The sequence below is a fragment of the Drosophila ficusphila genome, unplaced genomic scaffold (assembly GCF_018152265.1).
Source record: "Drosophila ficusphila isolate 14025-0441.05 unplaced genomic scaffold, ASM1815226v1 contig_712, whole genome shotgun sequence".
Taxonomy (NCBI): domain Eukaryota; kingdom Metazoa; phylum Arthropoda; class Insecta; order Diptera; family Drosophilidae; genus Drosophila; species Drosophila ficusphila.
This window is the reverse complement of record NW_025064651.1, coordinates 614,686-630,583: the sequence shown is the minus strand read 5'-3', so window position 1 is coordinate 630,583 and position 15,898 is coordinate 614,686. Positions and strand designations below refer to the sequence as shown.

Below are 15,898 nucleotides of genomic sequence, written 5' to 3'. Positions count from 1 at the left end.
ATTAATATAATTTTAATAGATATTTGTTGATCAGCCAAAAAGTATGCCATATTTTGAGAGAAACATTTGAAAAACCTAAGAAGATCTGGACTAACCCGAAACATGGATTTAGCCACCTTTTTACACCAGTTAAAAAAAATCAAAGCTGAAGTAGTTGCTAAAATAAAAATCTAACTAAACCTAGACTTAAGCGACTTAATGTTCTTGCAAAAAAGGCTAAATTTGGTGGTCGTAAACAATTGAAAGTTAATAAACCCGAAAACCTAGTTGTGTTAATCAATTTTAGCAAAGGAAATGCTATTATAAGCCTAATCTGAGTGATTAGATTAAGCAAATAGCCTGGTGTTTTTGCGTGTTTTTCAGCTGCCGGTCAGCCGACGAATAAAACGAACACCCATGGTTTATGGCTCCCACGTGTTTACCCACCGAAAATGGAGTGTAATACTAAGGGTTAATATAGGTTAACCAACCAAAATTTTAAGCACCGCAAAATTGAATGCAATATTTATGTTGGGAAAATACAAAACACTTTATTGTTTCCCCACCGAAAATTAAAAGCAATAACTAAGTTGAGATACTGGTGACTTTATTGTGTGTTGTTAGTTGCCTCCCGTGATAATAGCAATAATATCACTCAGAGTACGATCTCCAATGAGATCGTTGCAAATGGGAGTGGCCTGTTCGGAGACCCAGGACGCGACAAAATCGGTGTTGTCGTTGATTGTCAGGGTGACGAACTCCTCGATGACCTCGTTCAACTTACGGTTGAAAATGCGGTACTTGGAGAGGTTCTCGATCTGCGAGTTGACATTGCCCACCGAGGGATAAATAAGGATGTCCTTCACGCGAAGGTTTCCGGATAACACGCCCAGTGAGTAGCTGACCCTTCCACGGATGTTTAGGTTTTCAAGGGCAAAGAAGGCTCCACCGTCGCGCTTGAATCGATAGCCGCTGCCCATATCCAGATCGTAATCGGTGGTCACGTTCACGCTTCCGAAATTAAACTCAAATTCACAACGACTCCTGATCAGGTCCATTTTCAGGGTAATGACTTCGTATTGATCGAGACCCTGCAGCTCAAAGCCCTCGACTCCGATGGTACCACTGAATTCTCCCGAACTGAATTCAAACGACCTTTCATTAAGCTTCATGGGGGCCATCACGGGAACTCCGTACTTGGGGCTTCCATTTTGCAGGACTCCTCTAAACGCTTCCACTCCCTCCAGAATCACGCTAGAGAAAGAACGGTCCTGAGCTGTAAAACGTACAGGATTATTAATTGTTTAAGGATTCCTTTTATTTAATGCTTACCTGCCAAAGGTTCGGCGACTTCGGCACCTTGGCAGCTGCTCAGGGCCAAGATAAGTGCAATCAGAAATACAGACTTCATTTTTATTCAAGCAGGACACACTAGTTAACCCTTTCAGCAAACAAACTTCACTAGTCGAAGGCTAAGAAAGCCATTCCTCTTATATAGGAAAATGTCCATTCAGATAAACTATCTCTACACGAAGAAAAATTTTAGGTTCTAACCGAAGAAATTGGTTAAAGTAGCTCAAAAATAAATGATATATTTATGTATAAAAAACAATGATTTTTAAAATATGAAAATTACCTTTTGCAATATTGAAATTAAAAAACTTTTATGAAGTTTATAATAATTGAAAACTATTGTCATTTGCTTTGATTTGGAAAAAAGATATCTGGGCATTCCTGGGATTTAAAATTAATAACTCTCTTGTATGTTTTGCCGCTCACATTTTCTTTGGGCTTTATATTATAAAAACTGATTTGTTGTTTACACACATCAAATATTTTACTACAACGCTGGGATCGATATACTTATGGATTAAAAAGTATCTTATTATTTTGTCTATTCTGTAAGTTGTAGCAAACATTTATTTTCCGTGTTTGCATTGAAGTACCTTCATTAATCGGCAAATAATTTGGCAAAGTGTTTTATTGCAGATAAGACACGAATTGAGATTAGGCCGCCTTTGAAATACGACAATAGGTGATAGGTATTGTAAATGTTTAGCTACTTAAAAGTTATTTTAGTACTAGTACTACTATTATGAAAACAGAAAACCCAGTTGGAAAACCCCCGCAAACAAAAAAGACGAAGTGAGGCGTACTTGATTCAAAACGGTTGTTTAATCACCGAAGGTTCAATTACCACTCCAACTCGGGAGGAATGCAGACCTCCTTCTCACCGCCCTCGCCACCGGAACCGGAAATCACATCGGCGATGCTGATGTCGTCCAGAACGCTGTTCACCACGGGCAGGGCAATGGTCTCGATGGTATCGGCAATCAGATCCTCGTTCTCATTGATGGCCAGCTCCACAGCCTCGGCGAGGTATTCGTTCATCTTCTCGTTGATGGTGCCATCTCCCAGGATTCCCTCGATCTCGGAGTCAACCTCACCCAAGTGGGTGCGCACCTCCAGGGACTTGAGCTTCAGGTTGCCACTGATCACGCCCAGCGAGTACTTCAGAGTTCCCCAGATAACCATATCCTTGATGGCGAACTTGGCGTGTCCGGCACCGATCAAATTAACGGTGAATCCAAACTTCTTCAGCAGCACACTCAGGTCGTATTGGGTGTCCACGTTCACGTCGCGGAAGGAGAACTTGTAGGTGACCTTGCTGGTGATGGCGTTGACCTTCATCTCATCGACTTCGAAGTCGTTCAGGCCATTTAGACGGAAATGATCGACGGTACCCTTGACCTTCAGCGCGCTAGTATCGATGTCGATATTCTTATGATCGATTCTGAGGGGAGCCAATGGCGGAATGCCCAGACCGGCGAAGCCACAGGGCATCTGCTCCTTTAATCCCTCGATCAAATCCACAATTGTGCTGGAGATCGATTGGGTTTCTAATAAATAGATGTTCCATTAGGTAAAGGTTTATAATCATTGGCTCATTTGGGATACTCACGAATGGGCTGACCCACGGTAGCCGCACTGGCAACGGCCACAAATGCCAACAGAGCCACGAAAATTTTCATTATTGCTTTGACTGAGAGTCCTACCGACTGATCGTAGTACCCACGGTATTTATACTACTCAATCGGCCAACCGCACGAGCGGCTTTTTATAGACGATCCACCTTTCAGGTGGGGTTTCGATAAGGCAGCTTTGGAGCCGAGAACGATTTGATTAGCCACCGGCCATTCGATCGATGCCTTATTGCTGTCTTATCTCGGCCACCGATTTCGCGGTGGGCAAATTTTTTAATTTTAATGATTGTTTATATATACATTGGGGCACTTATCCCGAGGAAATGATCAGATCTGCAAGTGGGATAAAAAGGTAGATAGTTCTTGCTCACTCAAAAACATTCCCTTCCTGTGTGAGTGTGATCAAAGTCTATTTGGGTTGTGTCACCTAAGATAATGGTTCTAGGTTTATTTTAAATAGTGTTTTTAAAAAGGGTTCATTCAATAATTCGTTTGAGATTGATTTGACCCACAAACAAGTCGTTAATCTTGTTTCTAAGGGAAATTATCTCAGTTGATATGTCGGGGATCTAAAACATACGATCCGATAATTTAAAAAACACATTATTAAAAGCACTTTAAACAAAATGACTTTTTTAAAGTATTAAGTTCAAACAACTTAAAAATCTAAGGAAATTTTTTTTTTTTTTTAAGTATCAATTTTAAATGCGCCAAAGCCCAGAAAACCCCAAAATGATAACCTTCTTAAGAAGTTCGTTTTTGTATTAAAATAATCCCTGCACTTCTGTGGATCTAAAGTCTGCGGATATTTTGTTTTTTGATTTGCAATCTAGCCTTTTTCGAGTGCGTTGAGTGATTTACGACCAACACTTTGAGTGGGTTATTAAAAGGACTTACGGATGAAGCTATTAATAAACGAAACCAGACGATTATTACTTGATGTCTGGGCAAATGCTCTCTAAATGAATTATGAGCCCTAAAGTTTCCGACTGTCCTTGCTTAACAAAACTTCTTAACAGTTCGTCAGCAAATGTGTTAGTTCCCATTATAAAATCTTAATCAAATCCGCCATAAATCACTTATTAAATAGCTCTAAATGTTATGAAGAGTGCCTGACAAGTCTATGAAACTTCGATGTCGACTGAATTTACCCCCAATCGAGTGATAGAAATCAGTCAACATCGGTAATCCGTGGACACCTGCAAAGAGTTTGACGCAGTTTTCACCGGTAGCCCAGCTATTTGTCTTTAAGCCAACTGTTTTTATTTCCCAATGATAGGCAATATACATTCTCTAAATGATTTGACATCGATTGGCCAATTGCCTGTCGAGATTAGGCCAAAACAAGCCACTTAAGCGATACAAGTGTTCTTTTTGCTTTGTGGTCTTACAACCCACTTGCCGTGTGATTGAATTCCGTCGAGTTAAATCGGGAGCCTATCGTGAATCGGGCCCTGCTAATCAGTACAAATATGTTAACCCGACTAAGTGATCCCGCCTCCTCAACCCCCGTCCTCAAAACCCCCAACATTTTTGTATAAAAGCCACTGAACGTCTGAAACAATCAATCAGGTGGCTGGCTATACAATGAAAGCTATCGTTTGTGTCTTTGTGGCCCTTTTGGCCTGCGCTGCGGCTTATGATGTTGAGCTCCTTAGCGAGGAGCAGTGGAACCAGCTGGTCGAGCGTAATCGTAAGTGCTCCAAACTAACTCTTCAAAATAAGAGGGCTAATTAGGTTGTAAACCACCGTCAAAACAGCTGCCAAACCCGATACTCAGGGCCTGATTTTGAATGGATCGGCCAAGAAGGCCATCCAGGGTTTGCTGTACCAAATGCCATGCGGCTGGCCAGAATATGGAATCCCCCCATTGGCGCCCTACACCAATGCCGATCTGCGCATCCACTTGGCTGAATCTGTTGTCGAGTAAGAACTTACTAATAATATATTAAAATGTTTGTTAGCTAACCTAACTCTCTGAGTTAGCTCCCTGTTGCAGTTCCTGCGTTTCCGCTTCGACGGCCTGGAGAATATGGAGATCAAGAAGCTGAAGGTCAGCTACACCTTCAGCAAGAAGGTCAAGTTCCACTTCAACTTCAAGGAGCTGAAGGCCAGCGCCCACTTTTTGGACACCGACACCTTCGTGGATCTGCTGAAGAAACTGGGTTTGTCGGTGCGCTACGAGAGTTCGGGACCTTTGAGCTTCAGCCTGGAGAACCTTTCGATCCAGGGCGAGTTCAAGTACAAGATGCCCTTCATCTTTGGCTCCATCAAGATCTACAAGTTCAGCTGTGTCGTCGGTCTGGGCGGCGTGACCTCCAACATTGGCGGAATTATGGGCAACGGAAGGATCAATGAGTTTATCAATGACATGATCGACAAGGAGGTTCCGGCCTTTATCAATGGTTACCAGACGGCCATTAGCGACAAGATCGAGGAGATCTTTGTGCCGCTGGTCAATTCGTATCTCACGGGTCACAAGATCTGGTATCTGTTCAGCATGCTGGGTGCCGTCACTGGGTCCTGCAACCCAACTCCCGCTCCCTGGTTGGCCGTGGAGTCCAGGAAGATTGAGTAGAAAGCAGCACCAACAACAACATCAATAAAAAGCAATCCAAGCGAGTCCACCGATCTACGTTTTAATTAGTCCACCATTTCGACTGCTATCTTCTCCACAATAAGGCGATATTGGCTTATCGCCCGGTATTGATTTCGGTATATAAGACTCTGGCTGGGGGTTTGCCAATTCAGTAGCAAGTTTAGTTGCTAAAAAGCCATAATAAACCATGCGTTTCCTGGTAGTCTTGGCCTGCCTGGTGGCCGTTTGTGCCGCCGGCACTCTGCCCAACAAGGTGGAGCAGCGTCTGCGGGAGCTGGCGGATCAGAACGGTGACATCGATCTGTTCGCGGAGCCCCAAGAGGGAGTTGAAGGTGAGACAAGGTCAAGAATATAGGAATGCAGGACAATTATTTGTGTATATTTGTTAATCGTTTGAATTACTTTGAACTTAAGTTTTTTTGATGCAAAATATCTATTTGAAATTCTTTAGTAAGAATCATGTATATTTCATTTCCGTTTCTTTAAAACTATTATAATTAAAATCATCATTTATAATCAGTATTTTCTAATTTGAAAATGTTTCGTGTTTACAAATAAACACTTTTTGCGGTTGGACTTAAAAAAAAGATTAAAAAGAGTAACAAGACTTTACCAATGTTTAACTTTTCCAACTAAAAATCAAAACCAATTCCCCAGTTGCCCCGCAGTTCATTGTGTCCTGGCAGGCGCGTCGCTTCATCCGCAAACTCCAGAAGCAAATGGAGTGCGGATGGCCCCAGTACGGCATTCCAGTGCTGGCTCCTCTTCGCATCAACGAATTCGATCTGGACTTCAAGAAGGGCATCTTCGAGACCCTGAACAACGTGTTCCACCTCAAGATCGCCGGATTGGATGACTTCAAGATCCAGAAGTTCAAGTTGAACGTGATCACCAGCAAGGTGACCTTCGATTTCCTGTTCACGAACATCGACACCACTGCCCAGAAGTACAGCACCGACACCCTGATCGATGCCCTGCGCCAGTTGGGCTTGTCCGTGGAGTACGAGGGATCCGGAGAGCTGTTGTTCGATTTGGTCAACCTGCGCATTGCCGGCACCCTGAAGTACAAGCTTCCCATGCTGTGGGGATCCGCCAAGATCACCTCGCTGAAGACCACCGTTTCCCTGGGTTCCGTCACATCGGACATCACCGGATTCATGGGCAACGGCAAGATCAACCGCGCCATCAACAGCCAGCTGGAGAACATCGTGGTGAAGGCCATCAACGGCAACCAGGACACCATTTCCGAGACCATTGAGAACGCCATCGTTCCCCGCGTGAACAAGATGCTCAAGGGCAAGGACTTCTGGACCCTCGTCGACCTGATCCTCTCCAGCAGCGATGGCGAGAGCGAGGACGATCCGATTGTCGTCGACTGCGATCCTGCCGCCGATCCCTGGGCTTAATTTCAGCACGGGATGTAAATAAACACTTGTCGATACTTTCAAACCCTGGTCTACTTTTGGGGGTAAACTCTTTCTATAGTTATATTTAACTATTATTTGCTGCTTCTAATTGAAGAACAAATCAATACATTTTAAATTACGAAAATACCGATGAACTACAAAGATATACAAACATTGGTGTGATTATGTCTGTAATTAAAATCTGAATCTGAAAACTTTCAATTCAGTTCTGGTTGCGAAAATGTATTTTTGACTTTTAATTTAAGTAACAACTTTATCCTGATTGCCATTTTATATTCTAGTGCAATTGGGATGTGCTTTTAAATATTGTTAAATTCGAATTCCGCACGATTTTGAGAACACAAACCTGTGTCTCCTTTGCACCTGCCTAATCCAATCTAATCGATTTTCGCCTTGAGTGGCTAATCGTTATTTGCTGATTAGTTGTCAGAAAAAACGACTTGGTTGTGTTGAATCATTAGCAGTTTCTGTTTGGTATTCGTGATGAGAGCTTCGTGTGTGATTTTTGTGGCCCTCCTTTGTTGCTCCTTGAGCTGCGCAAAGCTTTTCGATGACGAGCTTCGTGAACTGACGGAGTTCCTTCGTCTGCAAATGCGATGTGGATATCCTGCCAGAGGGGTTCCCATTTTGGCTCCAGCTCAGATGGCCTACAAGGAAATCAATACAAGAACTGAGAGCTTTGGGTAATTAAATTATTGTTTTCATTATCCGTATTGCTTCTAACATGGACAGTATTATCTTACAGTTGTCAGGGAAACTTTACTGAACTGATTATCGAGGGTTTGGATGGCTACGAATTTTCTAAGCTGGAATGGAACAACGTTTTGCACACCATCAAGTTTGACATAAACTTCCCCAAGATTTCCCTGAAGAGCTCAAATTATAAACTAAATATTTTGGCTCGTCTGTTTGGCGCCGATTTCTCCCTGTGGGGTGATGGTGTATTCAATCTAGAATTAATCAACTTCCGAGCTTACGGAAAATTCATTATTCGTCCAAAAACGGCCACCAGTGGAGTTTATGTTAAAAACTGGGATGTCACCTGGGAATTGGAGGAGGCTAAATCGCAGACAACTGGCATTATGAACAGTCGTTTGTACTCGAAATTTATAAACGATTTGGTCAAAGAATATCTGGAGCTGCTGATCAATGATAATCCCACGGAAGTTTCCCAGTTTATGGAGGAACTGATCGTTCCACCCATGAATTTGGTGTTGGATAATGTGGCCTGGTATGAGATTGCCGCTATCATTGTGGGTCTGGTCGATGGTATTTTGCCAGTGGAGCCGATTTGTTGAAGTGCTGCCGTCGAGGAAGTGGACTGCCAGGTGTTTCAAGTGTTTAAATGTGAATATATGTGAATTAAGTCAACTGCCAGGTGTGTCAAGCGGTTAAAAGTGAATAAATGGCTTAGCAAACATTTGATAAGAAACTAATTGAAATTATGTGTGGTCTTTTTGGTTCAATGTGAAGGTTTTCTTTAATTTTTTTTGAGGGGATTAAATCACAAGAGATATCGTAGTTTTATAACTAATAACGAATTTATAGTAAACACTTTTTTTAATATAAAAAAATCTTTTAAACTACTCACATTCTTATTATAAATTCAGTACTAATAAATCATTTCTTCTTGAACTCTCTTTTTAGGTAAGTTCGATTAGATTTCCCGTTTATTGGCAGTGAGTATAAAGTATAAAGTATTCCCGGCCTTCATCACGAATTTCTATTTTTGGGGAATACCATTTAGTGTTCTAATCGTTTCAACCATAAATTAATGTTGATCTTTGTGCGTTGAGGGGAGGCGAAAGCAAAGTCCATAATCGGATTGGGAAATGTGGAAAACGCAGCCGAGCAGCGCCAGCAGGACATCTCAATCGTCGGGTTCAAACCGAAGCACGAGTCCTCTCACAGCAGGACATCGACGGGTGGTCCTGCGAGTTTCGGTCCAACACTTTCTAGCCTCAGATTTGCGAGTGGCTTCGCCAGCAGCTGGTTTTTTGTCACTGTCTCCTATTTTTTTCCAAACAATCTGTTCCAGATTTCGTTGAGATTATTTTTTAAAATGCGGTCTAATGTCATCATTTGTTGTTAATTAGTTCAGAATACTGTGGAGCATCTCCTTGATCTTTTTATCTCTGATAACTCTCTTTTCAAACTCTCCAGCATTCTTTCACCGCAATGAAATTCGTTTTGGCTCATTTCATTTGCAATTTACGAGCCATCTTTCTCCCTTCTTTACGTATTTCAAGGCACACCTTGCGTCGTCTCAAGAGATTGTCATAATGCAAAAATAAACAAAAAGCCGTTTTTCGGTTTTGTCACGAGTACGTGCTCAGTGCCCATCTGTGAGATGTCCTGCTGCTTGCGGTATTGTCTCGAAGGAAGGTTTACGACCTACCGGACAGTCTGTTGCATTGTGCATTGTCCTTGCCGACTAACAGACTTTTTGGCCACATTCGGAGCCCAAAAGAAGCCAAGCCAGGCGAAATCGAGAACCAGAACAGAGAACTAGCAAGAGGCAACCCAACCCCATCCATTTGTTGACATTTACGATGCAATTTTCCAAAAGCCATTAAATTCTTTTTGCTCGGAGCCTCGCTTTGGCCTAGTTTGATTAGCCTCGATTTGTATATGACCACAAAAAATCCAGTGAACTCATCTCGTCGTCAATGGGGAAGCACTTAAGTGCTGGTTTTTGCATATGCTCTAGGTTCCCTGTGATGCGGCTCGAGGATCTCAGCTGGTGGTAGAAAATGTTTCAAAAGGATCTCAAGCTTCCTTTAATGGTACCCCATAATGGAAAGGTCTCAAGGGTGAATCTTTTGTAGGCGCATCTTAAGATTCTCGTTAAGTATATTAAAACCTGATATTTTTATTTATATGCTGTACAATTTATTTTGTTTAAATAACTTCACATCAAGAAGTATATACATGATATAAATATTTAACCAAAATATTTAAGAAACCTAAAGTTGTTTTAAACTTTTTATAAACAACTCCTTCACCTTTCAACTTAAGTTGTTAATTAGTTTATTCTTCTTTAAATGAACTCTTTGTTGGGGGCTTTTCAGTGTGTAAGATAATTAGCTGGAATCCCTTTCATAGTTCCGTTTTAGCTCTCAAACCAACCCCTCAAAGCGAGTTTTAACCACTTAACAGGACCGTAAAATCCCCACTTTGAAGTTGCCCACATTCCTGTACACCACCTTAGACCAACTTTAATTGCCAACGCTTGGTTTTTGGGCCTCCTGAGCGCTTTCAGGCCTCACCTGTTTTCCACCAGTCTGCCTCCACCAGGCTAATTGAAAGAGCGAGTGCAAAGCTTTGCTTTTCATTTTCCACACTGGTGAAAGACGTAAATATTTGCATTCGAGGCAACTCCTTTGCGCCAAGGATTGACTGCCAGAAATTGGGGTTAATTTAAAATTTATGTTGCACTGAATTGTTGAACACTCGAATTAGGCTTCATTAGAGAGCAGCTCTGAAGAAGGGGGAAATAAATCATAGACTGCCAAGCCAAGGAACGAGATAAGATACAAAATGGGTTACGACAAAGGTCGAGATACTCCGTCCATATGGTCCATATCCTTTTGTTTACTTAAAGAAGCTGCCGTCGTTGTTTGCCCTCTTGTTGCGCATTAAATGGGTTTTAATTTGAAACGTAGTATGATCGCAACTTGTGCGTCCCTCGCCCCTTTCGCGTCAATTGTCCTGGCCAAATGAACGGTGAAAACGAGATGTGGAAATTCAAAATACCCAACGCAAGGATTCGCTGTAATTGAGCAGCGCAATTTCGTGAAAATCGCACGCGAAGAAAAGGTGCGCTGTCCTGTAAATGAACAGCCGCCACCGTACAAAAAAAAAGGAAATATAGGAGCGAAAAGGATGCGACAGGAGGTTGCAAGGATGCGGCTCAGTTTTGTACGCTTTACTTTTATTTTTTCAATTAAGGTTGACATGCCCCTGCTCGCATCTCGAATTTGTTTGGGCCAAGTCAAGCTGAAAATTGCGCATTTGCTGCGACTTGCAGATGGCTTGCCATGGCACTTCGTCCTCGAGGAATGTCGAAAGTTTTGCCTAACAGGATTACATCTTCTACTTGCAGTCTGTTCGTCCTTACTTAGTTGTTTCGTCTGCAACTTGGGCTTATCTCCCTTGTTCAAGTCCCACCGCTCCTTCTCTTTAGAGATGAAAATGATGGGAATCAATCAATTTGTTGCTCTGCTGGTTGCTTTAATTGAGAAATTCCTGGAAAGTGGGTTTGTCAGGGAGTTTGGCAGCGACTTAATTAATTAATGTCCCCCCAGGATTTGAAGTTTGCAAGGTCGGACATTTCGTTTCATTTCTGTAATGAACTTTATAATCCTTTATTATTATGAAGACGAAGTGAATTGTCAAGCAACTTCAACTAGATAAAAAATAATAATAAATTTTTGGTTGGGAAACCAATTCGTTAAGAATGTTTAAAACAATTTATTTCTTGGAAAAGTAAATAAATATATTCTCTATATCAATACTTTTTATTTTATATATCAATCTCCTTATAGATTCCTTATCGTTTGTTTTTACTGCTAATCAATATACCGATTTCATATCTGCTGGTACCGCTAATGAAGCCCACATGTGCGTTAGCTTTACTCTTTCGCATTCCGGCGAACCATCAATCAATCAATCAGTGATTTCAATTACACTCCTTAATCCTTGCCTGGCATGCACAAGGAGGCACTCGCTGGCAAACACTGAATATGACTTATTAGTCTTTTGACAGCTGTCAAACCAAGGAACGCAGACACTTGCAGTTGGCCGCGATTGTGATTCCTTTTCCGTTTCCGTTGCCATATCCAAATCAGATCTCGTTCAACGGCAAGCTGCTCCATTAGCATGACAAAGAGGTAGGTGTCCTGCCGATTTCCTTACGGCTTCTACCACCATTCCGACTTCCAGCAATGGACAGCTGTTGCAGGGCACAAAGTCGTATCTTTGATGTGACACTTTTGACAAATGTTTACACCTTTAACCCTTTGGCGCCATTGTCTTACGGTTCCTGGGGGTTAAGACCCTCGAATTTGAAAGTGGTACAAAATACAATCTCTGTTCGAATTGTTTACGAGTCTTTGTACATTAAATGTTTCATTAGGGACATTTGTTAGGATTTTATAGGTTCCGAAAACCAAATTCGTTTGAAAACTGTTGAATGCAAAATGTATAAAGAATATTTAGAGCAAGAACGTGGATATTTAGTTAAACCATACAAAAAATGGAAATTATAAAGCATAGATTCCATTTAAAAATTTAAAAAACAACTTCTGGCTACATTTTAGTTTTGAAAACTATAGTTCGTTAAAAAGTTAATGATAAGTTTTAATAAATTATCTTTACAACAACACACAAATTCCTTGTGTATTTTATGATACTTTATGTGGTTTTCTGCTTTTCTAAGTGATTTTTTTTGCAATGCCCTCTTTAAATTCACCCAACTCATTTGCAATACCATCCAACCTTGACGAAATAAAGTTATTGCCGCTTGTCAGCAGCTATGGCAACAATTTCAAACCCATCCCGAGTCATTCATCAAAATTATGTCAAATCATGCTAGCGGCTGTAAAAAATTGCCGAAAATCCTCCATGAGGATAAATAAAAAATTTTCGGGGGAAAAAAAAAAGGAAAGCGGCAAATGCTAATGAAAATCAATGCAAAACTGCACAAAAATCCGTGCAACCGCCAAGACATGAGTCGCATCATTCACGGCGCATGCGCAGCTGCCTCGGGACCACTACTCACCATTCACTACTCACTACCCACTGCTCACATGAAGCTGTCATGTTTCTGGGCAGGCCACACCGCAGTCATCCTCATCCTCATCCCTCAGTCGACAGACAACAATTACAATTTCCCTCCGCCCAACTGCAACGTCATTCCTTGTGCCTGGACTCTTCATATTTTTCCTTGCGGCTGCCTTCAGCTGATTTGCATTTTTAATCTCATAAGGATGTGCTGCCAGGCATTGTCCTTCGAATTGTGATGTATTTTTTTTTCTCCGTGCTCCGTGCGGTTACTCAAGCTGCAAGCCGCCAAGATGGAAGAAAAAAATCTCAGTCAGCCAAAAACGGAGAGAAAAAATCAGCCCCCCTGGCAGGGGTCTTCCTTTCCTTTCCTTTCTGATCTACATATGTTTAATCCCGGATTTCTGACACGACAGACGAATAGCTGTCCGTCCTGCCGGCTTGCTCCTTGTGTGAGAGTGTCTGTAATCCTGGCTGTCTTGGGACGCCTCATCCCGTCACGTTACGCTTGAATAATTAGACGTAATTAAAGTTCCTTTTACTACACGATTCTCAGTTTAGCTTTCGTGTTGTCGGGATTAGGAGTCAAGCCGATTCCCAGCGCGCATCTAATGTTTGCCGACAGATCCTGCGGATGATGAGGAGCTACCCAGCGGAAGATTCTCATCCGGGAGGTGTGAAAGGAAGTTAGAGCATTGATTTTAATTGCATTTTTTTAAGGGGAACTGTTCATTGGGAAAATAAAATCCTAAAACTTAGAGTTTGGGATTTAAGATTATACCTAATGAACTATTTCCTTATGTAATATAATTAAGAGAATTTTATAATCGTAATCAACAGAAATTTTGAATTATTGTTATTATTAATAATGAACGCTGGACTTTGTTTATATACTGGTTTCTGATAACATAATTGCTTTCCTTAATGTCTTAAAATCCCTCGATCTGAGATAATATTCTTTGCGGTTGTGGTTGATGATGAGTTTAACTTGGCATTGTATCTCTGAAGTTTCCATTACGAGCGAATAGCCTTTAGGGGTTTTTGTATTTAATTCTTTTGCGGCTAAATCTGATCCGATTACGACATGCTCAAGACATCCGAAATCGATCTGTTTTATCTTTTCAAGGGGGATGAGGACAAGGAAATAAATCATACAAAACTTAACAAAATCGATCGGCCGAATGCCAACACAAATTATGTGAAAGTAATTTCCTAGATGAGAGCGCATTGATAAAAGACACAAAGAAACCAGGCTAAGAAATAAAAAGTATCTCGAAAAAAGCGGAAGACAGCTCAAAAAACGTAGAAACTGTTAGCGAATGTCATCAAACTTCGATCAATTTGCGGTTTCGGATATGATTATTCGTAACGGTTCAGTGGTTGCACTTGAGTGCTGCACTTCGGCGCATGTCCTGTAACAGGACTCAGGATCATTAATCATCCTTCGTGTGTCGAGTTTTTGGCTAATGATGGGGATCTTTTTCGCCACTAATGGAGTGGACAGGCAGGCAAAAAATGTTTCGCTGCACGACTTCTTTGATTTGTTCGACATCAGGATCAGGATGTGCCAATGGCCCAGACCATTAATGAGCAAATCCCGATCAATGAATTGAACTTACATTCATGGGTTTCACAGTTTAGCGCAGACTTTGATCATCATTAATCACTCAATGAGAGTTTTAGGACTGGATTTGTGGGATTTGCAAAAAGGAAGTGCATTAAAAGAATGAGAGTTTAAAAATTAAATAAAAATGAATATATTCCTATGTAAAAAGTAATGGTAGAGTGGTAATGGAAATAATAATGTTGGTATTTCTAAATTCACAAAATTATTCCAAATAAAAAACTCTTAAAAAATATTTGCTTGCATTAGATAATTTAAATATTGAGTGTTATCAACTTTATTGTTAAACTTAAACATAAATGCTATAATTTTGTTTAAATAAACCACATTTTCTTTTAAGCAAATTAAAATTTTCTTACTATTCTCACCCTAATCAATACCTATCCTTATTTTTTTTCCCACTTAAATTATTCCTTTTCCACAAATTACGATAAATCGCACCTATCATTGGGTTGGGAATGTAAATATTCCGCCTCTAGATCAGATCTCAGCTATTATGCATTTGAGATCGACAAAGTTTGCCCAAATTGACTGGGTGGAGTTGTCGCTGTTTCCCTATTAGTGTGCAGATCCTTAAAGCGTTTAGCCGTAGGAAGTCCTGAAATACTTTGGGTTCAAGTTTTTCGTTATACAACTGAACCCTTTCCTAACCCAAGACGACCGCCAACTGTGCGAGAGGGCACAATTATTAGCACTTAGGCGACACATTCGAGCCTACGCCGTGTGCTCTTCATCCTGGTTGCTCCCTCCAACGATCCTGTTCCTGTTCCTGTTCCAGATCCAGTTCCTTTTCCCCCCGAGGAGCAGACGGAGGAGGGAGGGGGGCACAACCCTTAAGGCAGTTGCACAAGTGTCGATGACACTTGGAGGGATTTTTTCGGTTGCCGCTCACCGCAGCCATTGCAACGTCGTTGCACGGTTTGGGATGTCAGGTAAGGAAAAAGGGGTAAGGTCCTGGCACGTCCTGGCAAACACTTAAGCCAAAGTTAAACGCTTCGAGTGCTGTATTTTTGTTTTTGTTTGCGTTTTCCCCCCAAGTCTGTTCTGCTATAAGTTTTTTTCTTAAGCCACAGCAGGAGATGTCCTTCGTCCTTCGCCGTTCGCCGTTCGCTGTTCGGTATTTCGTTTTTATTCGGCGCTGGGCCAAAAACCTAAATCAATACGAACTCCGTTTTAATTCGCTTAAATTGCCGGCAGGACATCCCAGGGATTCTTTGTGCGAAATCCCAAAAGGATTGCCCTACTTCCTTCTGCTCCGCGATTGTTTGCCCCGCTGTTGTCACAGCTCTAAGCGCTTTAATTTTGATTGCATTCGATTTGTTGTTGCTCTTGTTTTCGGCAAAGGAACCCAAACCCTTTCCCCCGAATGTTTGCACAACTCTTTGACAAATTCACACACAGGCTCGCCATCCAGGATTCAGGATCCAGCATCCTTGGCCTGCGCCTTCAGGCGGTTTTCGCAATCTTCTGGCGGGCCCAAAAAAGGAGGAAAAAAGGATTA

At 41.5% G+C, this 15,898-nt stretch overlaps 6 protein-coding genes across 6 annotated transcripts in view; 4 read left to right on the top strand and 2 right to left on the bottom strand.

Annotated features, from left to right (window-relative positions):
* LOC108098320 (centaurin-gamma-1A) overlaps positions 1–15,898 on the top strand; it is a 57,371-nt gene that overhangs the window by 7,850 nt on the left and 33,623 nt on the right. The window lies entirely within an intron of this gene.
* On the bottom strand, positions 566–1,430 carry LOC108098326. The gene is made up of 2 exons (XM_017201150.2): positions 1,312–1,430; positions 566–1,255 (listed from the first exon to the last, which is right to left on the bottom strand). Exons 1-2 carry the CDS (start codon positions 1,388–1,390, stop codon positions 600–602), a joined length of 735 nt encoding a protein of 244 aa, XP_017056639.1. The 5' UTR covers positions 1,391–1,430; the 3' UTR covers positions 566–599.
* LOC108098323 lies at positions 2,133–3,072 on the bottom strand. Its single transcript, XM_017201148.1, has 2 exons — positions 2,942–3,072; positions 2,133–2,879 (listed from the first exon to the last, which is right to left on the bottom strand). The coding sequence occupies exons 1-2, from the start codon at positions 3,009–3,011 to the stop codon at positions 2,173–2,175; spliced, it is 777 nt and encodes a 258-aa protein (XP_017056637.1). The 5' UTR covers positions 3,012–3,072; the 3' UTR covers positions 2,133–2,172.
* Positions 4,522–5,586, top strand: LOC108098322. Its single transcript, XM_017201147.2, has 3 exons — positions 4,522–4,656; positions 4,724–4,889; positions 4,950–5,586. Exons 1-3 carry the CDS (start codon positions 4,551–4,553, stop codon positions 5,539–5,541), a joined length of 864 nt encoding a protein of 287 aa, XP_017056636.1. The 5' UTR covers positions 4,522–4,550; the 3' UTR covers positions 5,542–5,586.
* LOC108098321 lies at positions 5,717–7,011 on the top strand. The gene is made up of 2 exons (XM_017201146.2): positions 5,717–5,894; positions 6,220–7,011. Exons 1-2 carry the CDS (start codon positions 5,750–5,752, stop codon positions 6,966–6,968), a joined length of 894 nt encoding a protein of 297 aa, XP_017056635.1. The 5' UTR covers positions 5,717–5,749; the 3' UTR covers positions 6,969–7,011.
* Positions 7,467–8,425, top strand: LOC108098324. The gene is made up of 2 exons (XM_017201149.2): positions 7,467–7,672; positions 7,735–8,425. Exons 1-2 carry the CDS (start codon positions 7,473–7,475, stop codon positions 8,285–8,287), a joined length of 753 nt encoding a protein of 250 aa, XP_017056638.1. The 5' UTR covers positions 7,467–7,472; the 3' UTR covers positions 8,288–8,425.

Excerpts from the sequence above, each read along its gene's own strand:
- LOC108098322 (XM_017201147.2), top strand. The coding sequence starts at position 4,551 with ATGAAAGCTATCGTTTGTGTCTTTGTGGCCCTTTTGGCCTGCGCTGCG. Across the intron at positions 4,657-4,723 it reads CCAGCTGGTCGAGCGTAATC|CTGCCAAACCCGATACTCAG; the intron begins GTAAGTGCTCCA and ends CCGTCAAAACAG. Across the intron at positions 4,890-4,949 it reads TTGGCTGAATCTGTTGTCGA|CTCCCTGTTGCAGTTCCTGC; the intron begins GTAAGAACTTAC and ends TCTCTGAGTTAG.
- LOC108098326 (XM_017201150.2), bottom strand. The coding sequence starts at position 1,390 with ATGAAGTCTGTATTTCTGATTGCACTTATCTTGGCCCTGAGCAGCTGC. Across the intron at positions 1,256-1,311 it reads AGTCGCCGAACCTTTGGCAG|CTCAGGACCGTTCTTTCTCT; the intron begins GTAAGCATTAAA and ends TACGTTTTACAG.
- LOC108098324 (XM_017201149.2), top strand. The coding sequence starts at position 7,473 with ATGAGAGCTTCGTGTGTGATTTTTGTGGCCCTCCTTTGTTGCTCCTTG. Across the intron at positions 7,673-7,734 it reads ACAAGAACTGAGAGCTTTGG|TTGTCAGGGAAACTTTACTG; the intron begins GTAATTAAATTA and ends ATTATCTTACAG.
- LOC108098323 (XM_017201148.1), bottom strand. The coding sequence starts at position 3,011 with ATGAAAATTTTCGTGGCTCTGTTGGCATTTGTGGCCGTTGCCAGTGCG. Across the intron at positions 2,880-2,941 it reads TACCGTGGGTCAGCCCATTC|AAACCCAATCGATCTCCAGC; the intron begins GTGAGTATCCCA and ends TCTATTTATTAG.
- LOC108098321 (XM_017201146.2), top strand. The coding sequence starts at position 5,750 with ATGCGTTTCCTGGTAGTCTTGGCCTGCCTGGTGGCCGTTTGTGCCGCC. Across the intron at positions 5,895-6,219 it reads GCCCCAAGAGGGAGTTGAAG|TTGCCCCGCAGTTCATTGTG; the intron begins GTGAGACAAGGT and ends CCAATTCCCCAG.